Raw genomic sequence first — 27390 nt, 5'->3', positions numbered from 1 at the left:
AACAAGTTATCCATACATTTGCTTATGGAGTATAGTATAAAGGACTACTTACTTAAACCATATTGAAAAAGATAAATCTACATTGGTTGCTCTGGACTATGCGTTTATCTCGCCAATGAACTCTGGACTTTCAAAATAACCCCAGACAATCTTGAACTAAGCGTTTATCTCGAAAAATTATCCATTTTCACTATTTCATGACGAAAATACCATTTTGGGGGTTTGGGCAATTTGGTCTTTTTACATTTAATATCTGATATTATTTCAGTGATGTACTAAATCTGATATTATTTCATAATTATCATTCTTCCTCCATTTTGCCATCCTTCACTTTGTTTCTTTATTTCAATATTAGATTTAATTTTATAAAATTAAAAATTTTAATTTCAATTTTTAAATATCAATAAAAAAATTTCATTATTAAAATTACTACTATTAAATTAACAAATTAATAGTTTTAATCAATATTTGATAGTGTCTAATATTTAATCAATAAAGTACGACGACTCTTTTAAATCAATATTTAATAGTTTTAATCATAAATAGATCATATAAAACGATTTATGCCGAAATAAATATGCATCTAATTTAAGACTAATATAATTTTCGTTTATTAATTTGAAAACAATAAAAGATAACTAGAAATTTTCAACAAAAATTCTCCTATATCAAATTTTTAGTAGTATCAAATTTTTAGTCAACTTCATAATATTTAATAACAAGCAATTATAACAACCGAACGAAGGCTAAATAGCATAGCTCTTATTTTTTCATCATGATTAATCCGTACTTCTTCAATTTAGCTGAATATTATCTTAAATAACAAAAATTAATAGTTTTAGTCAATATTTATAGTGTCCGTGAATTGATAGTTTTAATTAAAAAAAATTATTGATATTTGAAAATCAAAATTTAATTTATAAAATTATATATAATATTGAAATAAAGAAACAAAGTGAAAGATGGCGAAAGGGAAGAAGAATAATAATTTTGAAGTAATATGATATTTAGTTACCACTGAAATAATATCAGATTCAAAATGTAAAAAGACTAAATTACCCAAACCTCCCAACATCCCCCAAAGGGTATTTTCATCACTAAACAGTGAAAATAGACCATTTTCGAGATAAACGCTTAGTCCAGGGTTGTCTGGGGATATTTTGAAAGTCCAGGGTCCATTGACGAGATAAACGCATAGTCCAAGGACTACTTTTGTAGTTCACTCAAAAATAAAAATCAAATAAGATTATAAAATTAATAACATCTTCTCATCTTCTAGCATAAACACTACGCCTTGCATTCGGGATGAAGCCGTTTTCATTTTGTAATTCTGTTTGATTTTTTTATTTTTTGCGATAGTACATACTACTCATAGACTAGGGACATGTATATCCAATCGTTCAATCGTTCAAATTTTTTGAAATGATAAATACTACTAATAAATTTCCAATTTAACCTAGCATCATTTGTTCATAAAAATAATAGTCCATCAAACATAAATATCAATATGATTCGCCAAAAATATAGCATATAACTATTTCCACTTAGAAACACACACCAAGTCTTGTACTCCATATTGAATAACAAACAAACAAACATCTTCTATTTTAACATGGCGGAAAATATTCCCAGTAAAAAAAAGACCATCTTCTTCAATCCAAATCATATAACTACCAACAAAAAACTACTCATGAACCATCAAAACCACTCCGAAGACATCTAAAAGGCGGTACTGCTCAAAGGAGGGCACGAAAAAATGACAATTACTCGGTCCAAAACTTCACAAACGAAGAGATAATCGATTTTACTAATGCCAGGAGTGGATTACTTTCAGGTTGAGGAGATTTCTTCGCTGCGCCATCCCAAGTTTCACTGCTAATAAAACACGAAACAGGGAGATGTCAGAAGCTGAAGGCCATAAGACACTTGCACATTTTGAACTAAAAGATGACAACTTACATATTGATTCGGTCCAGTGTGGGATTGTTTCCCTTTGCATCTGTCGATTTTCCTACAACTGCGGTGGAGTTTTCAGACATCATCGTTTTAGTAGAACTGCTGGCCTGCAGGAGAAAAGGTTGTTGAAATGACATCAGAGGCGTAGTTCCAAGCTTGGGCTAACTTGCCATTTATATTATTCATGGCAAGGATAGAATGTCACGAACATGACATCACTTAATAATTCACCATGTCGTTATGTATACATACGTGAGCTTATTTGAACAATATAAACATACCTTGGCACCATCAGGCAAGGAATCCTCCGATTCAAGCTCTCCAATGCTACCTGCATCGAGCTCACTGGGTTTAGTTGCTGATGTATGTATGGCGTTTTCCATTGAGGGGCCTTGAAGATTTAGCACCACTCTTGCATCCCTATTTTCACCATTCAGTTCCGCTGTTGAATGTGGAAGCTTATTGTCACCTTTCTCACTGACAAAACTCGAAGGGCTCTGCGTAAATGTCTTCTTTTCTTCAGTTTCCCCTTGTCGTTCACCAGATTCTCCCGCCATTTTCTCAATTGTTGTAGGTACAGGCCTCAAAGGAAATGTTTCCACCACTATACCAGAGTTAGTCAGAGATTTAAAAGATGGAGACGGTTCTACATTTCGAGCTTCGAGTTTCTCTTGATTCAGCGTCTTGATTGCTGTAGGCTCAGTATGAATTATTTCCCCAAATTCTTTCTTCCTGTCAACTGTCTCATCATTCTTAATGTAATATTGCTCGTTACTATGCATTCGACTCCCTGACCCCTCGTCAATATCTATGTGATGATCAGCCACCACAAATCCATTCACATTGTTTTCCTCAAAATTGTGGCTGTTCATTTGTGGTAAGTTTGAAACCTCTTCCATGCTTTCATCATGATAATCATTAGGTACATGAAGGCTTTCACTGGTCCGATCAGAACCTCCATCTTTGTCAGCCAACTCATAAGATTCACTGGAAGTGGAAACATTTTCTGTTACCTCATCACCTCTATCTGATACTGACAAGTCGACATTCGATTCCATTGATATAGATCCAAATGGCGCTGTTCTAAGACTCCAGAATAGCCCATTTTCATCAGGACACTCTTTAGGAGGAGCTAAGACTCGATTTTCTTGAATGATCTCTCGAACAATCTCCCTGACTGTATAGAATGAACCACCAACTTCTTTGTGTGTAAGGTTGAGGGATGGGAAATTTCCATCATTCGAAATCTGATATCTGAAAAGCAATCCAAGTTTAATACACAAGCACAATATTAACATTCGACATGAAATGTTAAACAAGTAAGCAATCCAAGTCTATACTCCTAAATTTACACATCAAATATTGGGGGCTGATATTAGTCACTCCGAAGAGTTTTTCAATTGCCCTAAAAATGCCTAAAACATTAAACAACACATAACAATGGAGGGGGTATAAAGGATAAAGAGAGTATTGTGATATTTACTTCTTTATGAAAGATTCAGCTATGGATTTCCTCTCCTCTTTTGACCGTCTAATTCGGGTCTTCTTCCCACCCGAGTCACTGCTGGAGGCAAGAGCAAATGCTTGCCCGGCCAAGCCAACATTGCCAGCTTGCATGACTTAGATATAGACAGCAAAATCTGAAGAAAGTAAAGCGGATGTCTCATTATCTTCACATACAGACACAATGAATACGAACACAATACCGTCAACACTTACAGAAACTACATCATATTCGTTCCACAGGCGGTGCCTTCCAATATACAATACAATAAGTCAAGATGAAAAGGTCTACACATTATAAATACTTGTGTTTCAATCTTCCAATATTTGTTCATGGATTTCCATCCCTAGATGAGTTATCACCTCTACCAAACATGGCCTAAGTATAGCAACTATCTCTCGATAAGGAAAACAGAAACAGTCAGGTTGCTAAGTTTTCGTAAACTGAACTAAAAGAACAGACAAACACACAGTAATTACAATGTTGTTCCAAAACACTTCAAATTCCATACTACAAAATTCGAAACACTTTCACAGAGAGACTACAATCAAGGAACATATACTAAAGCTCAAATCTTGGAAATGGAAATCACAGTAATCCATAAAACTAACCACACCACAGCAGTCATATACACAATGTCAAGAATCTCTACAAATAGCAAAACAGTAAGAAACAGAGGGAATAAGCCAAAAGGCAATATAGAAGTGAAGCTCAATCCAATTCTGAAACTAACATAACAAGAATGTCAAAGTTTGCATCTTTTCTACATAACACGAAAGTGGAAAAGCTAGAAACCATTATTCAGCCAAAGAAATCAAACCCATCAAGAAAATCAGTCGAACAAACAGCACAAGAGCGAAGAAATGAGAAACGCGAAGCTTTGATTAGAAATTGTAAAATAAGAAAGTTTACCTGGTGAGTGTAGATTGCTGGGTTTTGGAAAATTGGGAGACAGAGTGGGTGAGTGAGCAAAGTGAGAGTGTCGAAATATAATAAACCCTACTACTTTTCCACAGAAATTTGTCTAAATTCTGCCCAATGATTGTCCTAGCTTTGTAAATTGTTTGTTTAGAATATCGAAATTGACATTTTCTAAAAATAGTTTATTTTTAATCTAGTGTATTAAATAAAACAAAATAAATTGGCACCCAACATTTTCTGTAATAGAGGGAGAGTGGATTTGTCACATTCTAATATTCATCATTTAAATAGAGGGAGAGAGAATATTCATAACATTCAAATAGAGGGACCGAGAATTGTTCACATTTAAATATTCATATTTATCCGATTAAATTTTTAATATTTGCTTTCTTGGAATCCTGACAGCATAAGATAAAGTTAATGAATTGTTTCTTGAGAATCTCAATTGATAATATTTTCAGTGTTTTTTTATTTTCTCAATTAAGTAAATATTTCAATCGTATAATACATCCGAATTACATGTGCATCATGTAAAGTAGCACAATGATGGAGTTCTTGATTTTATTATTTGAGAATTTTTAGTTAGATGGTGAATATACAAAGCTTGAAATTAATCAAATTGAAGTTAGAGTAAACCCGGAAAAATACAAACAAATGCTGTGAAATGTGGCTTTTAGACTTTAGTTACAACTATAAATTGACTAAACGTAAAGAAGAAGAAATTTTTTTACTAATTATCTATTTATATATCTGATTTTATTTGCATTGCTGTGTGGTGGGACTTCATTCCTGACCATTCATATGAAACATCACCAGCCACAAAACAAAAAATTGTGAATAAAAAGGGAAATACCAATCGGAAATCCTATAAAAATCGATATGGGAAGAACACAAATGAGAGTGAAGATTTAGTTTTTATTTTTGTTGGTATGTTTGACTCTTTATTTCAAAAATGAAGTGTTTGTGTGTGTCAAATTCAGCATTATTATCCTATAGTTATGGAAGGAAGAAGAATGCATTTCCACAGAGCTTATTCAATTGGGATTTTGGTAGAAGCAAAAAAGAAGAGCCCAACTATTATGAAGATATTGACCTCCCATTTTCACCTTCTCTTGTTTCCAAAACATTCTTGAAAGGTACAAACTTGCTACACTCAATTCAAATATAGTTCTTGATTATGATCATATTTACATTCACTTTGTTGTGTAAATGTTGTTAAAATCGAAAAAGTTAGTGTTTACACGGATTTGTTTTACTTTGAGGGATAAGATAGATTGATATAACGTATGTGATTATTTGAAGGATAACTTCATCAAAATGAGCAATAAATTAGCTTGGATTATTTTTATTAATTTTTCATATTTATCAATTAACATAGAATAATTTTTTAGGTAGGGAACTGAAATGTTGCTACAAGGCAAAAACGGATGGATTCAGCGCCACAGACTTCCATGTCAAATGCGACTTTAAAGGGCCATGCGTCATCATTGGCTACACAACTAGCGACTTTAAATTTGGCGCTTTTAACCCTGAGGGCTACCGGAGCACTGACGATTACTATGACTCATTTGATGCATTCCTCTTTTACTGGCCCGACGACGGGGCCAGGGATGACCCCGTCGTCCTGCCGAAGGTCGGGGGCAGCGGCGCGGCCCTCTTCGACTACGCCCGCGGCGGCCCCCAGTTCGGCGCCGACGGGCTGCTGATAGGGCCGCCGCTGGCCCCCGTGATGGGCGGGTTCGCAGGGCCCGATACGAACTCGGGCGTCGGTGATCTGAGGCAGGCGAGGTCGAGGCTGGGGCTGTCGTATGCGAAGAGGGCCGATGGGAAGGAGTCTTTGTTTGGAGATGAGAGTAGAGTCACTCTTGATCAAGTGTTGGTGTTTTGTAGCCCTCAAATTGCTAGCTTGTATTAGCATCTATTGAATGAAATTCATATAATTAAACACCAAAAAAAGGAAATTATGTCACAATATGTTAGATCTACATAGTCATTTATATTGATCTAAAAATAGTCATTGTGAAGAAAACATCCCTTCAAAGCTTTACACTATATTTATGTATTATTACTATAAGAAAGAGGCTCAAGCAGAAATAATCAGTCCTCATCTGCAAAGCTTTCAAGAAACTGTCTAATTTTAGCTCGCTCGTCGCTAGAAAGGTCAGGCTCGTCGCTGGTTAATCTACTCCGAATCGCATGCGCGTTGCTATCAGGGGTATCATCGAACACCTGCAACACACCAGTAGGTTGTTATAGTAGTTGAGTTGTTATAGTGACCAGATGTTATAGGATTTCTCGGAATATGCTCAAGAAATGGTGCGAGTAGACATACCTCGATGTAGTTGTTGACATGACCGTCTTGGTTGGGGCTAGTGATGAGTTCGTGCTCATTGCACATCCATTCGCCATCGACAATGTACTTGTATTCATAGCGTCCTTCCTGTTCGTGAGGAACGCAAAGTGCTCGTATCAAACTTCTTTGTCGAATTTTTGATCGATTTTGAAGTTAATATAATTCTGCCATACAGTTCACTATTACTGACAAAAAGATAATGTACTCACAGGTAGGTCTCTGTGTAGGATCCATAGACCTTCTTCTTCACTATACGACAACGGCATTCTCTGCCAAGAATTTACAGAGTCGATGGCTTTCAGAAAGCTCGAATTTGAAGTGATGGTAAGTAATTCAGTAATGCAAGGTGCACATTTAGCATATTCCAACAGCCAAATCTTGAATAACCGTTGAGAGTTACACAACTGGGAACTGGGGTTTTATTCGAAAAATTACCTGACCCCAGCCGATGTCGAGCCCAGAGATTTCCACTGTCGAACAACCAGTACCATGCCACTTCAACTTTACAGGTTTCCTTGTGGTGCCTGTCAGCTTTGAACGAAGAGGGATATATTAACACAGACTTAAATACCATTACTAGACAAGGAAGAAAATGAGACTCACGATATCAGCAGTTGCACTTTTTATAGCTTCTAACTTCGGGAAGCACGATCGCTTGCTCTGCAGATAAACAAACGAGACGAGTGGTTTTCAGAAAGACGAACTAACTGAACATAGTAAGACATTTTCCCCATAAGGGAAGTGTCAGTTACACAACTTGGATCATACACAAAATAATCTCAACTAAATAAAAGACGTAATAACAAACAGCGATAAGTAATGACTACCAAAAGTAATTCGTGTGCTCCTTTGAGTGTGTAGCCCTGAATCCAATACATGTAAGCCACCTATAGATTCAACCGGAAACATATTAGTACAATCATAAAACAAAATAATAGCAGAACACGTATTTATCACAATAGTAAGACGTGAATGATGTAACGCCGATATTTTAAGTTTTCTACCTCAAGAACAAGCAGAAGTAATAGCAAAACAGAAGAAATCTTAAAATCTCATAAAATCGGTCAAAATGAATCAAAAGTATAAAGTTCACATACAGCAGTTGCAGGTGCTCTTCCGAGCCCAGCGGTACAGTGTATATAGGCCACGCCTCCATTCCGAGTGACAGCCTTGTGCAATTTACTTACGACTGCTGGAAGCCGAAATCGCAGATCAAATGCATCAAAATCCCTGATCCCAGACAACCATTACAAGTTAAAAGTGCAAGCACATGCGATTAGCCTAAAACTACGCTTTAAAGGTTCATTTAACAAGCTATAGGCTTACATATTAAACGAAACAGAAACATTGTCCTTCAACTTAACTTATACACCAGATAATTATAAGAATAATGTTTTACGAAAATGATCACTTTTGTAGAGTACCATTTTGTCACCCACCTAATTTTAGCACGCACGTGTTGGATGTCATCGAAGCTGTTGGCATATTCGCGGATGGCAGTTATATCAACCCCGAAGTACCTAAAAAACTCTATTTAAGGGCTGAAACAATATACATCGCCAGGAGCGTACCAAGGATATAGAAGAACAGACCCCAAAATAATAGGCGAACTTAAAGAAAATGAACTGAATCAACTATTTTACGACCATAGTTGGATACTCAAGATCTGAATTTTCCTGCAAGCAGAATATAGTTTTCACTCCAATGGCACGGAGCTTGTCAACATCAGCCGGAGTCTGCCAAGGGTTCAAAGTAAAGTTAGACTTCAGAAAGAACATACAGCCCTTGAAACAAAAAAAACCAAATGCTTACTACGAGTTACCTGCAGGCATGAGCCAACAATCAGGTCTGGACGAATGAAGTTGTAGTTCATTCCAAGTTCGTGCCGATAGGTTAACACTGTATTCCAATGCAATTACACTAGCCAGATTAGCCAACTTACGATAAAAAATGCTAAGAACCGATAGAAAATGAAACACAAAGTAAAAAAGCAACATAACTTAATATAGCCACTGTCCCACTGCCAATATAGACTAATTGAACATCATAATACAACGAAAATATACAGAGTGTTGAACATACCAGCACCCATAGCTGCAGTCATGTCATGACTGTATGTTTCAGATTTGTCATCGATTTCCGTCGTCTCATCTGCTGTACTTGGAACAGAACCAGATGCTGCCTATATCATTCTCAAAACAAAAACAAAAAAAAAGACACCAAAGCAAAGATTTCACAGATCAAAAGGGCAAATTCATATCAAAACAAGCATAATAGATACATAATCAAGCAATAAGAATCAAGAACCACATCTAATCAAGTGAAGAGCAACACTTTAATTCTGACCTCCGCAAAGACAATGGATCTTCGTGATAAACCAGTTCCTTTCACCATAGCCTGCATCAAAAAGGTTGAAGATAATGAAAAAGGAACAAAAGCATTGTAAAACATCACACACATCAGCATCAGCCATACCATCAAAACGGAGAATTAAAAAAAAAAAACATTCTCCTAAACTTACCAATGAAGTAGCAACGCACGATGGCTTCCCAGAGTAGCCACTCAAGCTCTGCAGAGGAAAAGCCGAGGTTCTGCGAAACAGACCAATCAACAAATAGGTTGTGTGCAATCCACACAAACAATATCAAGATTGCATCTTTAACTAAAACCCATCATGAAAATCGGTGTAACTGATGAAAAATCATGATTGAAGGAGAACCTCGGAAGATGCTGGAGGCAATTCATCTGGGCCGGATAGAAATTCAAGACCACTGAATACAATGAGCTCGAAAGTTTCAGCTGTTGCGAGGGTGGTGAGATATTTTAGCAATGATTTGTGTTTTTTTATGTATAGAGATTGGCGTATAGCTCAATCGATCCACAAAGATATCAACCTTTTGGTAGATTCGACATGATGCCATGTGTGAAAAATGTGAAGCTACCTTTTTAGTTACTCCTATTTTTTGTTTAATTTTATATTGGTTTTTTACCCTTTTTTGTAGGGTAGGTTTCAGCTTCATTCACCTTATTTTTGGATGTCGTGTTTCTGCTACTACATTTTTCAATTAAACATATTTTCGCGTTTTTGAATATTTTGTGATGATATTAAAAGTGACAATTTTAATATAGCATGTAGTTAAGATGGGATTCACCTTATTTTTGTGTTGTTTCTTGATGTTGAGTTAGAAGCAATTTTAGTAGTATATCTTTTGTTTAATGACCGTGCTTTTTTTTTTTTTTGTTACAAGAGAGGGCATAGCCCTTAAGAAGATACTACGGCCTGTCCAACTCGAACATATGAGGTTCCCAAACGATCGTCCAATAACAAGTTTTGTACCCCAATTGGTGGCTCATCATGTAGGTACATACCTGTATCCCGACCTGACGACCAGCTTGCCAAGAAATTTGCAACTGTATTAGCCTCACGATATGCTTTAAGTGACCTACTTCAAATAGTTATGATATTTTTGTAGGCACGAATATTAAAGAATAAATTTTAGTTAGTTAAATTGAAAGAATAAGGTAGAAAAAAAATAAAGTACAACCCTTGCGCAAAGATAGCCAAGAACAAAGTATACAATCTTAGTTAATCTAAATAAAGTAACTGAACACTCCAAAAACAACAGATTACGTAATTTTTGAGTTAATCTCATTAGAATTCAACGTAATCAAGGTCCAAATTTTCGCCAAATGGGTCACTCCCCACGACAGATTCAATGACTGGCCGTGCAGCTTGATCTTGTGCGACTGGAAAGTTCCAGAAGGAATCAGAGTTCTCGAAGATTACATAAAATGCAACGAGTGATGCCAGAAACAGCCCCAACAATAGCATGTAGATTTGCCAATCTGCGAGCAGAAGCAAAACAACGTTAAGACGGTCTATAATCTGAGATCAGTTCGGTTGAGAGAGAAAGAAGTAGAGGAGAATCAGATATAGGGACCTTTCCAATCAGCAGGAACAGTGAGCTTTGTCGCCATAACTCCCCATTCCTTAGAAGTGGTAAGTATTACCCTGCAACGCCAAAAGCAGTCGAATTACTAACTGGAATGAGTGAATCAGATATGTTTGATAGGTTTAGAGAAGATATGTATTGTCATGATTTATGTCTTAATTGAGAATGCCACAGGTATAGACAATACAAGAGATGGATAGAAATTCTGGCTTTTTTAGTAACAATAATCCCTGAAACTTGTGAATTGACTTATTTTTTCTATAGCTTACCTTTCACTAGGACAAAACTCCAATGATGTGATTTCAGAACCCAGGTGTTGCCTCTTACTCCAATGGTGGACCTCCATATTTTTCACTTCGACAACACATATATCTCCATCCTTGCTCCCACTAAGTTAAAAAAGAAGGTGAATTTTCGTAGTAGAATTAGTGACATGGCAGTTTTTAGTTGATAGCAGAAAAGATATCCAGTCATTGTACAAGCAATGGTGAAACTAAAAACTGTGAAGTTCAAATCTCACTAAATTTATAAGCATGTGAAAAATCCATATGAAACAGGTCCCAAATTGAGCAAGTTCCAGGAAAGTGAATAAATCACGAAAGTGTATTGATTGTTCGCCACATTAAGGCTGTGTGCACTAAACTGCCCCTACAACTCATGAAGTGTATATTTCTAACACAAACCAAACTTTCTAGTTTTGAATACTTCTGTCTTTTGGCAAGCATATTAAACCAGTCTAAGCATTTGCTTCCGATGTACATAATGCCAAAAAATTATAAAATAGGAGATATAGAAAGTGGTTAAGCACTTACAGAGAAAGATATTTCCCATCCAAACTAATAGACATTATCGTAGCTGGTTTTCTAAGTAACCTTTTGTGCCCAACTTTTTTCCAAGTGCTTATATCATAAACAGCAGTAAGTGGCTTATTTCCTGCACAAAGAACATTGCTCATCAAGAATCATTCACAGGCCTTCAGCTAAATAAAATCATATAAATGAGTGCTTTCTCTATGGACGAAAGGTATCATACCTCTTTGAACAGAGCAAAATAAAAATGGTTTTGTCCCATCTTTAGAAAACCTGCAGAGTTCAATTTTCTCATCCTGCAACATGAGCCAAATCAGAACCTCAATTGTGTGAGTATTTGATGCCTAGAACTTATGGATAAACAAAACATACAGAATTCCGTGTCAAAGTTGTAACTGGAGTTCCATCACTTGTGTTCCATATTATCGCTGAACCATCAGCTGAGGTTGTAGCTAAAAACTCTGAGTCTAAGCTGTGAAAGAGCAATACGAAGACCCAACATTAAATTAGCCATCAAACATTTTGAATTGCTTGAAATACATCCATATAACCAAAGAAAAAGAACAGAAACAAAGGAAGGGTTATAATCAGACAGTTAAATGCATAGTAAATTAGAATATAAATCGGCGTCAACAGTCACTTCCAATTTCAAGTAAGAGAACCTTTGTTAATTTTTTATGAGCCTCAGTTGATTACTCCTTGTCATGAAAGGTTACTCATTTTCAGATAGCTGTCTGCTAAAAAGGTAACCTAGAATACACAACCTTCCCATCATAAAGATGGACCCAAAAACCGAAAAATGCAGACTAAAAAAAAGGAAAACCACCATGTAGACATGAGAGTCCGAATACATTTGCTATAAGAACGGAATAAAACAAAAGGCAAGTTCAGTACTTGCACATTGAGATTCTAAATTGTTTGTGTTTTGCACATGATCATGTCCCTAGAGTAAAAAATAAGCTAACAATTCTAGAAGATTATTTAAAAGATAGTTTCTCATATCACTGCTAAATATTCAACTCAATACTCTTTATACCTAAAATCCATGTCTTGAAATGATTTATGAGCTCTTGGTTCTTCCACAATGGCTCGCATTTTTGGCCACTCGAATAGCCTAAGGCATCCATCCTTCAATTTGAAAGTAAAGAAGGAAATACAAGATAAATATTCCTCAACAATAATAAGGGCATAAATTCATAGACATAGTATCCTGATAGAAAGAAGGCTTACAACTCCACCAGTGGAAAATCTAGTTCCATCAACACTAAAAGCCAAACATTTCTGTGGGCCAATCCCCTGCAGTAAAAGCTGTTCTTTTGAAGTAAGTTTTATTTTGTCTTCACGGACTTCCAAATCGAACAATCTGCAGATGGCATGAAGTAGTCAGTCAATATGCAGAAAATGAGACACAAAGTTGTGGTAGAAGTGTCATCACTCATCAGGCTTCTCATGCATCGAAAGAGGGAACTCTTCTCAGCTCTTCAATTGCCATGGAAGGATTAACACCAAATACTCAGATTTTCTATCAATTACATAACTCAATAAGTAGATTCAAGTTTTTCATATTCCTTTTCATCAATTACATAACTCAGTAATTACGGAAATTTTCTATCAGTTATATGTATCCCTTGTTCAACAAATTGCAATTTCTTACTTGCAATCACCAGCGCTAGTGGAACAAACTAATTCATCTCCACTAGGATGCACCGCAATAATCACCGGATCATCGCCTTCCCCAATTTCATACTTAGCCTACAAAAAAACGCCAATAACACTCGTATAAACACAGCAGCAACTTACATACGCTCATAATTCAGCTCATGGAAGATTAATCCGCCTCCAAAAAATGCATAAACCGATCACTTTCGAAAATCAGCCTTTGAGATCATTATTTGCATTATATTCCTAATAAATGATTAAATAATTTCTGGAAAAACAGTCCAAAAATATGAAGTAAATTAAACCTTGGGAGAGGAAGAGAGAGAAGTGGTGATAGGATTCCATGAGAAGATCTCGAGTGAGGACGGCTTCGATTTCCCCACCACCACCAAATGCGCGTTCTCCGGCCGCCGAATCCAGGCGGCGCACGTCACTGTCCCCTTCCCCGGAGCATCCACACCCTCCATTACGCAAATTGTGGGTTTGGTCGTTGGGGTTTTTGAGGCAATTTTAGGTAAATCGAGATTTTGTTTATTGAAATCAGTTGCAATTGGAAATTGTTCAATTTCTATATATATATTGTTAAAATGACCAACCCTGTTAAAGTGACACGGTGACGTCACTTACATAATAATATTATAAATGATACATTGCAATATTTTAGACAGCCATCTATAGATTATTGTATAGCGTGTTGGATATTGCTGGACAAGAAAAATTGTTGTATAAAGAGCAACAAATTGTTGCCGGAGTTTTTCAATTTTTACTTCTTTTTTTTTGCCATATATCAGCTTATTATTCGTCCACGTATATAAATGATTAACTATAAATAATGGTATGATGTTATTTTAAAGGGTGGTGGCACCTAACATGCCGATGTACTAGTATTCACGTATGGTTGACTGACTTATTAAAAAGAAAAACATGAATTCATAAAGTCAAATCAACAATGTCATCAAGTGTAAAACAAAATTAATTAATGTAAATAAAACATAAACAATAAATTACAATTGCAAATGAAAATGCTTTATTTCATCTGACGTAATAAGAAATTTCAGATGAATAATTATATTTCTTATTACGTTATACCAGACTCAAGTAAATAATATATAAATTTTGAGTTTTGAATTTTGTTATTTTATGTGCTATTGTGGTGTCTTTTTTGTAATTTTGAGTTTTTAAGTGAAATTTTTAAAAAATTACTAAGATAATATTATGTGGAGTAATAAATGTTGTAAAGTGCTTAGTATTTATTTTTTCAGGCGGTCAAGTGCTTAGTGTTGAAATTAAATTAGATACGACTAGACCTGTCAAATTGGGTACCCGCGGATATCCGATCCAAAATTTTCGGGTACCCGATCCCGAAATTCCCAAAATCCAATACCCGACCCCGACCCGAATTTTATTTCGGGTACCCGGATACCCGACTCGGATATCCAATCCCGAAAAATCGGGTATCCAGTCCCAATTGTGATTTTGATTTTTTTTTTTTATTTAAATTAACTACAAACTTTTAGAATTTATTTAATATTATTTATCCAAATTTTATACAATGTTGAAGTAATAATATTCAAGTAAAAATAACTACAAATTTTTAGAAATACAAAATTGTTATAGTAGCTCGAATTTAAGATAAAATAACTAATTCTTGTAGTAGTTCGAATTTAAAAGATAATAACTACAAACTTTGAAAAATACAAAATTCATAAGTTATACATATTAACATCTCTCATCCATCCACAATTAGTCAATAACCATCAAAATTCATAAGTTCAAACATCCATCCTTTATAAATATCACAATTCAATAATTCATAAGAATCAAGATCTAACAATAATATCATCAAAAAATTCAAAATTACAAATATCACGAGTCAATGAAATTAAAATATAATTAAAAAAGTAAATTACATACCTTATATGCTAACTATTAAGTAGTATTAATTAAATTTTAGTTAAGAAATTTTATTACATTTAATTATAATAAAAATATAATTTATTAATTTTAGAAAATAAATCGGATAATTCGGGTATACCCGATCGGATATCGGGTAATTCGATACCCGATCATCCAAAATTCTCACTACCCGATCCCGATCCGATACCCGAAAAATTGGATTTCGGGTATCCAATTATTCGACTTTTTTGGGTTTGGATATCGGATATCCAATACCCGATACCCATTTTGACAGACCTAGATACGATTATTTTGACAGGCCTAAATACGACTATTCGCCCAAGAATTAAAATCATCATTGGATATAAGTGTTCCTTAAATGACAATATTTTGGAAGTAAATGCAAAAGAGTAATGGTTATTTCAATCGATCGCAAACATTTCTCTCAATTATGAATTATGCCTCAAATATGCACTAATCTACTCATTTAATGAGTTGACAAATAATTAAACACAATAAAAATCGAGGGTTGATTAACTAGTGGTGCAACTTAAAAGTCAATGCTACGCGGATGTATTGACTAAATACAATGACGATAAGAATATGCTCATTTTTATTCCAATTCCATGGATAAACAAGAATATATCGAATGCACGTCCCTTTAAAATATTGCTTCATAATTAAATATATCAGCTCTTGTAGTTGCAGGCACAATAAATTGGATTTTGCGAGATTTCTTTGTTATGGCAAATTATGGATTTTGACATTTTGTCTTGTTTATTCGAAAAGGTTCTATTTTATTATTTTTAGATAAAAAGATGTCACACTTTCGGCTAAGACGCTAAAATGATTGGACATAATTATTTATACACAGAGAGAAATAAGTTTCTAATAAACATAGTGGGGTGAGATATTTATTAATTATTACGTACAATTGTAGTAATAGAATGAGACATTGTAAAACATAATGCTAAAATGATGGTACAAAAGTAATAATTTACCAATACTGTTGATTGTGTAGTTGGGCCCAATTTATTATTGTGCGAGTACCTTTTTTTTTGTATTTTTGTGGTGCAACTTGTATCATTTTGATATTATTTAAATATTTCAAATTTAGAATTAATAATAACTTAGTGTATGAATAAATGAGGCTATGGATTATTATTACTAATCTTTAAAACAAATTACGACCTACCTCACGAATAAGATATTAAGTATTTTTCTTAAATTAATATATGAAGAACAAGTTACATTTTTTTTTACAAAGAAGAGGCATCGCCCTATATTTCTAACATTGGCCACATACGACAATGTGTTATCATTGGCCGGTCATTCAGTAACAAATTTATCGTCTCACTCGGTGCCTCGTCAAATACCACTAGCCCAGGCTATATGCTCACACCAAAATTTATCATGGCGTCTTCAACTTAATTGTTTCCTCTAAACAAATGAGCAATCTTCACATTCCACTATCTTTGCATGATAATTTTATACTTCTAACAAGCGATAAAGCACTAAAATCCAATTCTCTGTCAATAAGCAAGTGAACAATAGCCATAGTATTGCGTTCCACAAGGATATTTTTAAGTCTTCGTTGTCACACCAACTTAAGTCCATCATATCACATATTTTCCACAATTCAATTTGCACAACCGAGCATCTTTCATAATGCTTTGTGTAGCCCAACATCCACTCACCAGTTGAGTCGAGCTATATCCTTCCTGATTCAGTATGCAACTTAATTTACATGATCCACTTGGGGGGAGCATGTCACTGTTCATGCTTAAACACCTTTTGTCGATTAACATGGACCAATCTCGCCCAAATTCTACACTGTGCAAATTATAGCATACGATGACACAAGCTCACCCTAGAAGACTAATTAATTCTTGTTCTCCAACAAATCATACTGAAAATAATGCTACTCCATAACATATTCCACTACAATATGATAACATGCCAAACTATTCACCGACCAATTATCCCGATTCATGGTAAGAAATTATTTGTATCTCATAAAGATAAAACTGTAGGCCCAATTATTTGTTTTAGCAATAACTCCAGCCCAACTTTCTTGTGCCCAAATCATCGACTCTCTCAATATCAAAATCAGTGTTTGTCACTATCAAATCAAATGACATGTCACCAGTCAACACGTGTAGCCAGCTCAATTGAAAATAAAAAATGCGAATATAAAATTTTATTTTTCTATTCACCGTATTTATTACTCTACAATCCCACAAATTTTATTTTTCTATTTACGTGTGTCACCGTATTTATTACTTATATTTGGTGTGAGTACAAATTTTAGATAATGTAAGAAATAGTGGATTGAAAAAATTCTAAAATAATGAATATGAAGCTCATTTTTTATATTAATTTTATAATAGAATATGAGTAAAGTGAGTTGGTGGAATGTGTGACCTACTTATTATATATGGTAATATGTAAAATGTGATTTTTATGATGGGACTGAAATGATAAAATATAATTTTTATTGTAGGAGTTAGGTAGTGAGTATTTAACATGAGTATATAACTAAGAGTATACCATATGTATATACTTTTTCAATTGATATTATGTACTAACTATTTTATTTGAAATCAATACAATACTTTTTTTTTCTATAGGGAGTAGTACTACAATTGCAAACTTTTTAAAAGGTTGAAATTGCAAATTTGAATTGTTACATCGATCAATATAGTACTTGTACCACAAAAATAGGACCATTGGCAAGTTGGTGAACCGCATATGAATATCTTTTATTAGTGGACGAAAATAATGATGATAAATTGTTAATGATAACGATGCTTGATCTAAACCATTTGTGATTGGTCACTTCGTGATCATCCTCAAATTAGACTCATGGACCAATTTTTTTTTTTTAAATCTTATCATTAAATACGGATCCTTCAAAAATCAAATGTTAGGACAATTTTGACATATAAATGATTACAATTATTTCTAATGTTTGTTGATTGTGAAAATTTCATATATCAAGTAATGGTCCTCTGGCATCTCGTAGACTGTTGCTCCCCACGAAATTTATTGTGAATAATAAATATTGGATGTTAAGCTATATGCCAAAATGTTGAGCTTAATCTTTAATTTTTGAAATTAAGAGCTCAAACGATAAAAAGTCGTTTTAGATTAATATTTATCGTACTATAATAAATAAAACAATCATTTATTTTAAGAATTGAAAATTAAGAAAAGTCATCCGCAACTGCTAACACAAATAGCAAAAAATAAAATGTATGGTCTAAAAATGATAACAAAATAAATAAAAAATTAAAAAACTGATTTTTGTAAAACACAATTCCAACATCGCACACGCCACGTGATTGGCCAAACATCACGGGTTAGATTGAGTGGCATGACAGTTCACGACCGTCACCCTCTCCCCAACCTTCTTAGAGCATCCGCAATAAAACGCACGCCCTAGTGACCGGCCTGTCACGCTGCGAAGTGATTCAATCAGAGCGAATGGTGTGTGCTTATGTGCTCATTGAGCTTATTTTCAATCGAGCAATGATAAACAACCAAATTTTGTACAACTAAAATAATATTATATTAGTAATTTTGATGTGTTAATTAAATATTAAATTAATAGATATAGTTAGTTAACAAATTAAAATCAATTTATTAGTCTTTGACCTCATTTTCAATTTTTTATTTTTATATTTGAATTATTTCTTCATTATTTTTCAAATTTATATTAAAGTATGTATTAATTACCTTTTACGGTTCAAAAAAATTTAAAAAATTATACACAAATACCATAATATTATGCACATTCCCTATACTGTGTATATGTCTATATTTTTTAATTAAATGCATAAATAAATTATTTTTTTATTCAAATAAACCAATTTTTGATTGTATAAAATTTGGTTGCATGGACTTATGGTTTTCAATAAGGGATTACAGCCTTTATCTAGATCAAATGTGTTGACTAGAATAGTAGAATGTGTACCAACCATAACAAGCTTTTTATATCTATCTCGGTTGTGGCCAAAAGTAGTGAGGAATCTTCAAACCTGTGGTCTGACAGACTCCAGTAACTTTTATTTATTGCATCGATCATATCGTCGTTGATTAAAAAGTTGATTAACTAGGAGTATCTGGAAACCAAATGAATTTAATGATAAGTTAATAAAAGAAGAGAGAAGTGAAGGGAAAATGGATAAAATATGAGTGATATGAGAAAAAGTAAGAAAGAAAGAAAAAAAAAAGTGAATAAATAAGAGATAAAGTTTACTATATTTTTTAAATAAATCTTTTTTCTAATATTCCAAAAATAGCAAAATTAGGCTATTTTTGTGGACGGGTGTATTATTTATTGATTTTCGAACAAAGAAAATGAATATACAATTGGTATTTACTATACTTGTCTCGATTAGTATCCGTCAACAAAAATAATCTCATTTTATTATTTTAGGAATGTCAACGGAAAATAGTCTCATTTCAAAAATACAAACTCCATTTTATAATTATCCACTTTTTCTATTTTTCTCTTACTTTCTCTTATTTTTTTATTTACTTTTCCATATTTTTCCTAGTTTAAATTTTCATTAGAACTGTATCATTTATAAATGAGATAATTTATTTGGATAGAAGAAGTACTAAATATTAATGCTAAAAGCATTAATACTCCTACTACTACATGGACAAAAGCTGGCTACAAAATAAAACTAGACTCCATAATCCTCCCACGTGACTATTTTTTTTAGGATGTCCAACTATTTTTTTAGGATGTCCTATTTAAATTGACTCTTTCCTAAAATTAAAATATCACACTGTATAATCCCTCTCTTCAATGAAACAGTACTGCACAAAATTTCATACTCCTCCGTTCCATAGTAATATGAGCGTTTTTCCATTTCCGTCCGTTCCATAGTAATAGAGTTATTTCATTTTTTAGTAAAAGTCAACGCATTTTCACACCTACTTTACTCTCTCTTACTTTTTTCTCTCTTCATCTCTACCTTTTTAGTTTTCCACTTTATTTTCTCTTTACTTAATTCATCTAACACAATTTTTCTTAATCTTCGTGATGAAAAGTTTTGCCTTCATTATTATAGAACGGAAGAAATAGTATTTTAGAAAAAATGTTAATACATTAACCTGGTTTAGAGAGTAGAATTAATTAGTGCATATGTGAGAAGTCCCCACCGTGATATAAAATACGTATAAATATAAATTCATTGGTATCAATAAAATCAAACTCATCTCGAACGGGAGAGAACCGCAGGCAGATCTACCGCAGCAGCACACCGAGGCGGACTCCGCGTGACTGAGAGCGCATGGCCTACGGTGCTAACGTGAGCCGGTGTGCTGCTACCTTATCCTCCGCACACTATCTCTGCCGCAGCATCCCCCCTCCCTCCTCCACTCTCCCCCTCCTTCCCGCCGCTCTCTCCGCACGCATTCATGGCAAGCTCCGCCGCCCGGTCGCCACCGCAGCTGGCGGTCAGCTGCTTCACGACGCCGGCGCCACCGCTCTGGTTTTCGGCGGCGCTTATGGCCTAGTCTCCACCTTCGATAACCTCACCCGCCGCAACATCATCGACCAGGTCGCTCCTCTCTCTCTCTCCTCCGTTTCGCTTCACATGTTCATGCATGTCTGTGGATGTATACTAATTTGAGTAATTTCTGTGTACTGTGTGTGAGAGAGAGAGAGAGATTGAGAGAGAAGAGAGCTAGATCGCAAAGCTAGATCTGACATAATTGCACAATTAGAAGTTAGAACAACTGATTGTGCGGTGAAAAATCAAAATTGAAAGGAGATTGCTGCCTTTGTTGGTAACGGATTGCAGGCGGATGAAATCGAGAGAAAACTTTCCATTTTCTAGTTTTGGCAAGAAATTTCAGTAACACAGTTCCGTTGCTATTTTGTCTTACCAAATACATGAAAAGTTTTTTCGAGTGTAGGGAAGCAGATAGGGACATATGACTCACAGTCTATCACTCATCTCCTCGTCCACCTTTTGCTGCTTAACTTTTCTGGCTGCCTTTTTCCCCTCTATTTATTTTTATTTTTATTTTGGTTATATGCACATTTTTGTCGATTGATCTGATACAGTTTACTGCTGATGATCATAAGCTTAGGGAATTTCGTTTATGCAAATGATAGATCAGATTTACTTTGAAGGCATTTGAGAAATTATAAATCTCTAATAGCTGATTACACTAATTAAGATGATTAAGAAGGTTAAAAGACCATTAGTACTGATTGAATACTGTAAATCTAGCATCATTGAATGTAAATTGCAAAAAAATGATTAAATTCTGGATAAATTTGTATAAGATTCTATATAGGAGTATAATGCAATTCTTCATTTTTTGTGCAACACAGAAATTGAGCAGGAAACTGGTTCATATACTCTCGGGGCTGCTCTTTTTAGCATCGTGGCCGATTTTCAGGTTTGGAAACACACTGCACTCTGCCTTTTCCTCTGTTTCGAGTTTTAAAAAACTTGAGCTAATGATGGCTTTTGCTCTTAGATTAGCACCTCCACGGGGGCTCGTTATCTCGCTGCAATTGTGCCTTGTGTGAATTGCTTTCGGCTTGTGATCAACGGACTATCTTTGAGCACGGATGAAGGGCTAATCAAATCTGTTAGTCGAGAAGGGAAGCCCGAGTAAGTGATCCGTGATATAATTTGTTGCTCCTAGCAGCCTAGCTGATGAATGTTTGTACAGGGAATTGCTTGGAGGTCCGCTTTATTACGTTCTCGTGCTGATTTTATGCGCGGTTGTGTTTTGGCGCGATTCCCCCGTTGGAATGATTTCACTGTGTATGATGTGTGCTGGCGACGGTAAGAGCTCCTCCGCCTTTCCCACCCCTTTATGAATATCTTGTTCGACCATTTTAAACCTCGGTGAGATGCAGGCATTGCTGATATCATGGGACGGAGATTCGGATCGACAAAACTTCCTTACAATCCGCTCAAGAGTTGGGCCGGTAGCATCTCGATGTTTCTGTTTGGTTTCCTGGTTTCAATTTGGTATGCACAAATCTTGAAACCCCTTCGTGTTCTTGTCGATTGTATACAACTAGATCACTCCAATATGATACCTATATCCGGATCTAGACACGGGTTTGGAGCGGATATAGGTATTGTTGATCCGTTACACAGTCTGACAATGTCTCGTGTTTTGCTATGAATACAGTATGCTGTATTACTTTTCGGCCCTCGGGTACGTGGAACTGGATTGGATGACGACCGTGGGAAGGGTCGGATTGGTTTCGCTGGTGGCGACGTTCGTGGAGTCGCTCCCGACCAACGAAATTGTGGATGATAATATTTCAGTTCCTTTAGCAAGCATGGTAACTTCATATTTCGTTTTCGGTTGGTAGAACAGAAGCCTGCGCTTAGTTTTAATTTTGTATGAATTTTGTTTAACTTTTTATGTTACCTGAATTTATTCACTGTTTGTCAATTTTTAGAGAGAAGTCCTAGTAATTTTCTCTATGTTAGAAATTATAGTACTTCTTCACTTTATTCAGCTGTAGATGCGATGATTTTAGCACATGTTGCCGATGATTGACATGAGTCACATGACTAAGTGGACCAGACTTATCTAATTCCAAAGATGCTAAAAATTACACATTCCTCCGAAACCGAAAAATAATCATATTGTATAGATTTTTCTTTATGAAGTTAGTCTCATTTTCACAATATTATTTTAATCACTTATTCTGTATGTCTTTCTTCTATTTTTATCAATTTTGATCAAAACATGCGCTATTTACTAATAAGATTACATTTTTGGATGAAGAGAATATATTCTTCTTTTTTATTACTAAACAGGATGGCCCGACAAAATGAATTGCCCCTCCCTATAGTAAGTATCGGCTATCGCATGGGACAGTTTTAATCATGTGTTAATTCCTTATTCTTCATGTCTCACTACAGTGACATATTTTTCTTTTCTTTCGATCCATCAAACTACATATTTATAAGAAAGAAATATTACTCTCTATATTATTCCATCTCAGTTAAGACATTATAAAACATTGTATTAAAATTTGTGTTGATTTGAGTTGTATATACGTAGGAGTAATATTATATATTCTTGAATAATTTTTTGTATAAGTGTGACATGTGTTGTACATTTATTTGTTTTTATCACATGCTATGTTATGTGGAGTACATACATTATCCCTGACAAAGCTGCCGAACTAATAGAAGAGCCCCAAAATAAAGATGGCTTATGATACAAAAATAAAAGTAGAGATAAGATGTACTCCACAGTCCACAGTGAAGGATTTTGTTTCTTTGAATGTATGTGTATATTTAGAGAGTGTTTAGATGGAGAAAAAATTCAGTGGTCTCAGTATATCACCATGGAATGCATATGTGTATGCCCAACCAATAGTATTTTGACAAATAGATATGCTTTTGGGTCCCATCTCCAACTAGAGTCACATTTAGGCACACACATATATGGAAATTTCTCATGTCCATACATAAATCATATAGCTCCATATACACACATATATATGCATTAATTACCATCCCATTTAGCTAACGGCAGAAATTTGATTTTGATATGAAATTTTGCACCTCATATATAATTCATATAACTATCTATCTATATATACACATAATATATTCATATATATGCTGTGAAGGCTCCATCTTTCTACACACTTAAAATCTCCAATTAGTTTTATTTATTTTTATTTTATTTTAATTGTTATTTATTGCAACAATCATTTACTCTATTTTGTTTCTAGAATTTTTTTATGGTATATTGGAGAATTTTTAATATATTAAAAATATTTTTGGATCATGTTATTATTATTAAATACTCTTATCTTTATATCTTTAACATAGAATACAACGCTTATTACGTTAAAGTGCTATAGAAAAATAAAATAAGAATTTTAATACTATATTATCATTCATATTTAATGTGCTACAGAAAAATTAAATAAGAGGTATACTACTATATTAAGTATCAGTCGTATAGATAATTTATTGTGTGCCTTTTTTAATTATGTTAGAGATTTTTAAGAGCATAGCAGTAGCATAGTTATTCCGTGTATATGGAGCTAGTAATTAATGCGTATATATGTGTGTATATGGAGCTATATGATTTATGTATGGACATGAGAAATTTCCATATATGTGTAAGTCTATGTGTGATTCTAGTTGGAGATGAGATCCATAAGAGCACTCCCAATGGCGTCGGCGAAAACTCGGCGACTTTTCGCCGAAAATCGCCGAGTTTTCGCCGACCAATGAAAGGAATTCGGCGAAAAATCGGCGATTTTTCTCCCGATTTAACGCCATCCGGCGATTCATCGCCGAAAAATCGCCGAATCATCGCCGCCCACTGTGGGCGCGATTCGGCGATAATTCGACGTTTTTTTATTTTTAACGGCTAAATTTGTAAAAATGAAATGTTGAGTTAGGGAGAAATAAGGGAGAAATAAGGGAGAAACCATTGGAGCAGTTGGCTAAAAGTTGGCTAAAAACTGGGGATAAATTATGGTGCTGATGTGGCGCTGATGTGGCAGAAATAAGGGAGAAATAAGGGAGTTTTAAGGGAACCCATTGGGAATGCTCTAAGGATATCTATTTGTCAAAGTACTATTGGTTGGACATATCACATATGCATTCCATGGTGGTATACTGAGATCACTGAATTTTTTCTCGTTTAGATGAGTTTATAATATTTAAGACGTTACATAGTATAACTATAAGTTATTGAAACATCTAATTAGTCCAAGAGCTTATAATTAAATTCTCTAAAATAAGCTTAACCAAAGTGATGGGATAGGTCCTTTCTATTGCCAGATTTATTCGTAATCAATTTGAAATAACAATGATGTTTGTGCTTGGATTCTACTAAATTAGATCTAAATTAATTAATCATATTTACTTTTCAAGTTTTGTTTATTGTTTAAACAATTACTGTATTTTTATATAATGACTTGATAATTTTCATTTGTATATATGGCATAGTAAGAACTAGGAGTATCATTTTTGCGGAGGACAATGGAGAATGGACAATGATGTATAATGTTGGGGATTCCTTCAATTGAAAATTTATTTTTCCGCTGTGTTGGTCTAAATTTATTTTTGTATTGTACTATACTTTTAATACAACTGGACTAATAGAAAAGGTTTATTAAGATAATCATTTTATTGTTTTGGGCCTATTTAAGAAGAGAGACTTACGCATAAAATTGGGCCCAGTTTAACACATCCTGCGCCATTTTTTCCCACATCGGAAATACAAACTTAAATTGCAACAACGATGACGCGCATGGCCCCTGTGCAAGGATGACATGCAAGGATGACACGCATAAACCTCAATAATCTCTTCTTCTCACGCACATCAAACAACATGCTATAATAGCTAACATGGTGATGATGATGTGCGTGAAAAGAAGAGATTAGAGCATCTCCAATGCTAAATAGGCCAGCAATAGGCCAGCCATTCTCCCTCCCTGTCACGTCAGCAGTACTAAAAATTCACCTGCCACATCAGATTTAGGCCAGCTGCAATAAAAATAATTCAAAATATACTACATTTACGGAATTAAAATCACGATTAAATTACCGAATTAAATTTACGAGACATATACGGGAAAATTCTTAATTTTGTATGACATGTTTCTGTTTTAGGTCTTAATTTTGTATTGGGCTAGTTGTTGTTGTCCATCGCTAGATGTTGCTCTTGTACAGAAATTTAGAGATAGAGAAAATCGCGTTTATATAGTTTTTCAAAAATTTTAAAAAAAGAATTAAAAAAAAAATTAAAAAAAGAATTAAAAAAAAAATAAAAAATAGCGTTGGCCGATCGGGCCGCCACAATGGCGGCCAGCGCATCGGCCAGCCACACGCAATCGGCTAGCCTTGGCCGGTTTTTTCGCCGAAATTCGGCTAGCCTACTCCAATGGTTCGGCTAGCCGATCAGCTAGCCGGTGACTAGCCTACCATTGGAGATGCTCTTATTGAGGTTTGCAGCTTAAAACTCATTTCCAAGCTCATGTATATATATCTTCGAAGAGAAAGTGAGTGAGCTTTGGCAAAAGGTTGTAAAAAAATTTCTGCAACTTATAATTTCTCTAGAAAATAAACTTCTCAACTCTAACTCATCATTGTAATTTAAAAGGCAACAATTGAACAATCTACTTTACTAAATTCAATATCTACACTCTCAATTACATCTCTTTTTCTAACTTTCTTTTTTCTCATTGTAACTTATAAATGCCCTCCTTTATCTTATACTAGTATTAAGGAGCTACTTGGTATGATGGAATGGAGTAGGGGAATGGAAAAACATTCATACCTCCATTTCATTCATTTACTTGGTATTTTATTTTTATAGGAATGACCATTTCACTTGGAATCACCATTCCATTCTACATGGAAATAGTCATTCCTTCCATTTAGCTAAGGAATGGCCGTTCCATTCCATTCTATTTCACCAACCCTCCCCCCCTCCTCCCAACAACACACAACAACACGACAACACGTACACACTCACACACAGACACAGCAACACACACACACGCAGCAACACACACAGCACACACAACAACACACACACACAACAACAAATACTCTCACACGCACACACACCACCACATATACACACACACATCAACACATACATACACCATATATGCACACACTCATTTACGTGTTTCGTACAAATTTATATGATCCAAAATATTGACAAAAATATTTTTGAATAAATATTTTTTTTTTAGAATCAACATATTAATTATTCATATTTCATCTCATTCCATTCATATATTATTTTGTAGTTACCAAGCATGGAATGAAATCAATCAAGGAATAACAATTTAATTCCATTTGTAAACCTTACATTCACCAAACATATGAATGGAACGAAATCTCCATTCCATTCCCTCCTCATTCCATTCCATCATACCAAGAAGCCCCTAAGCTCAATCATCCAAATACTTTCACAAGCCCTTCTATTGCAACGATTTATTTGTAATATATTTGAAATATCATTATTGTTTGTGTTTTTATTCTAGTATTAAATTAAATCTAAATTAATTAAGCATATTTACTTTTCAAGTTCCTTTTCTCTACAGTTATTATTGTTTTAAAATGTCTTCATAGTTTTCAGTTCCCAATATGGACATTATGGAATATTTTTCATACAGCTAACATACTGCATTCATTAGGCGAAACAATAAAATCTTAAATATATTTGTTTTGGGCCTATTTACATAGTGATATTCATCTGGCCCATTTAACTTGTCCTTTTCCATTTTCTCCCACATCGGAGATACAAACATAATATGTTATCTTTATATTGCCTATGCTTGAAGTAGCTGTT

At 34.5% G+C, this 27390-nt stretch overlaps 5 protein-coding genes and 1 long non-coding RNA gene across 8 annotated transcripts; 2 read left to right on the top strand and 4 right to left on the bottom strand.

Annotated features, from left to right (window-relative positions):
• Nucleotides 1–1508: 1508 nt before the first annotated feature.
• On the bottom strand, nucleotides 1509–4583 carry LOC125211519 (uncharacterized). 3 transcript variants are annotated; one of them, XM_048111348.2, is made up of 5 exons: nucleotides 4373–4583; nucleotides 3440–3596; nucleotides 2238–3210; nucleotides 1960–2063; nucleotides 1509–1875 (listed from the first exon to the last, which is right to left on the bottom strand). In XM_048111348.2, the coding sequence occupies exons 2-5, from the start codon at nucleotides 3571–3573 to the stop codon at nucleotides 1764–1766; spliced, it is 1323 nt and encodes a 440-aa protein (XP_047967305.1). In that variant the 5' UTR covers nucleotides 3574–3596; nucleotides 4373–4583; the 3' UTR covers nucleotides 1509–1763. The 3 variants fall into 3 exon arrangements, with proteins under 3 accessions (XP_047967305.1, XP_047967307.1, XP_047967306.1); XM_048111350.2 differs by having other exon boundaries at nucleotides 1509–1872; nucleotides 4373–4582; XM_048111349.2 differs by lacking the exon at nucleotides 4373–4583 and adding an exon at nucleotides 3676–4331.
• Nucleotides 4584–5195: 612 nt separating this feature from the next.
• Nucleotides 5196–6355, top strand: LOC125213648 (TLDc domain protein). The gene is made up of 2 exons (XM_048114303.2): nucleotides 5196–5517; nucleotides 5773–6355. The coding sequence occupies exons 1-2, from the start codon at nucleotides 5334–5336 to the stop codon at nucleotides 6294–6296; spliced, it is 708 nt and encodes a 235-aa protein (XP_047970260.1). The 5' UTR covers nucleotides 5196–5333; the 3' UTR covers nucleotides 6297–6355.
• On the bottom strand, nucleotides 6303–9655 carry SEX4 (dual specificity protein phosphatase (DsPTP1) family protein). The gene is made up of 14 exons (XM_048114302.2): nucleotides 9454–9655; nucleotides 9256–9325; nucleotides 9081–9131; nucleotides 8817–8916; nucleotides 8557–8633; nucleotides 8394–8470; nucleotides 8174–8254; nucleotides 7832–7964; nucleotides 7562–7621; nucleotides 7338–7394; nucleotides 7170–7265; nucleotides 6944–7003; nucleotides 6714–6821; nucleotides 6303–6610 (listed from the first exon to the last, which is right to left on the bottom strand). The coding sequence occupies exons 1-14, from the start codon at nucleotides 9477–9479 to the stop codon at nucleotides 6479–6481; spliced, it is 1128 nt and encodes a 375-aa protein (XP_047970259.1). The 5' UTR covers nucleotides 9480–9655; the 3' UTR covers nucleotides 6303–6478.
• A 602-nt stretch (nucleotides 9656–10257) lies between these two features.
• Nucleotides 10258–13704, bottom strand: LOC125213646 (SEC12-like protein 1). Its single transcript, XM_048114301.2, has 10 exons — nucleotides 13461–13704; nucleotides 13151–13248; nucleotides 12727–12859; nucleotides 12533–12624; nucleotides 11869–11968; nucleotides 11720–11792; nucleotides 11500–11620; nucleotides 10957–11076; nucleotides 10676–10746; nucleotides 10258–10580 (listed from the first exon to the last, which is right to left on the bottom strand). Exons 1-10 carry the CDS (start codon nucleotides 13620–13622, stop codon nucleotides 10387–10389), a joined length of 1164 nt encoding a protein of 387 aa, XP_047970258.1. The 5' UTR covers nucleotides 13623–13704; the 3' UTR covers nucleotides 10258–10386.
• A 4518-nt stretch (nucleotides 13705–18222) lies between these two features.
• On the bottom strand, nucleotides 18223–20069 carry LOC125216646 (uncharacterized). Its single transcript, XR_016137352.1, has 2 exons — nucleotides 19032–20069; nucleotides 18223–18512 (listed from the first exon to the last, which is right to left on the bottom strand). It is a non-coding gene; the product is annotated as an uncharacterized LOC125216646 (long non-coding RNA).
• Nucleotides 20070–20217: 148 nt separating this feature from the next.
• On the top strand, nucleotides 20218–22497 carry VTE5 (phytol kinase 1 VTE5). The gene is made up of 6 exons (XM_048118402.2): nucleotides 20218–20627; nucleotides 21410–21477; nucleotides 21564–21695; nucleotides 21757–21872; nucleotides 21947–22061; nucleotides 22228–22497. The coding sequence occupies exons 1-6, from the start codon at nucleotides 20358–20360 to the stop codon at nucleotides 22412–22414; spliced, it is 888 nt and encodes a 295-aa protein (XP_047974359.2). The 5' UTR covers nucleotides 20218–20357; the 3' UTR covers nucleotides 22415–22497.
• Nucleotides 22498–27390: the final 4893 nt, after the last annotated feature.

Source organism: Salvia hispanica, chromosome 3 (genome assembly GCF_029641045.1).
Source record: "Salvia hispanica isolate PSC_SH4W2 chromosome 3, Shi_PSC_v1, whole genome shotgun sequence".
Lineage (NCBI taxonomy): Eukaryota > Viridiplantae > Streptophyta > Magnoliopsida > Lamiales > Lamiaceae > Salvia > Salvia hispanica.
This window is presented reverse-complemented; position numbering and strand designations above follow the sequence as displayed.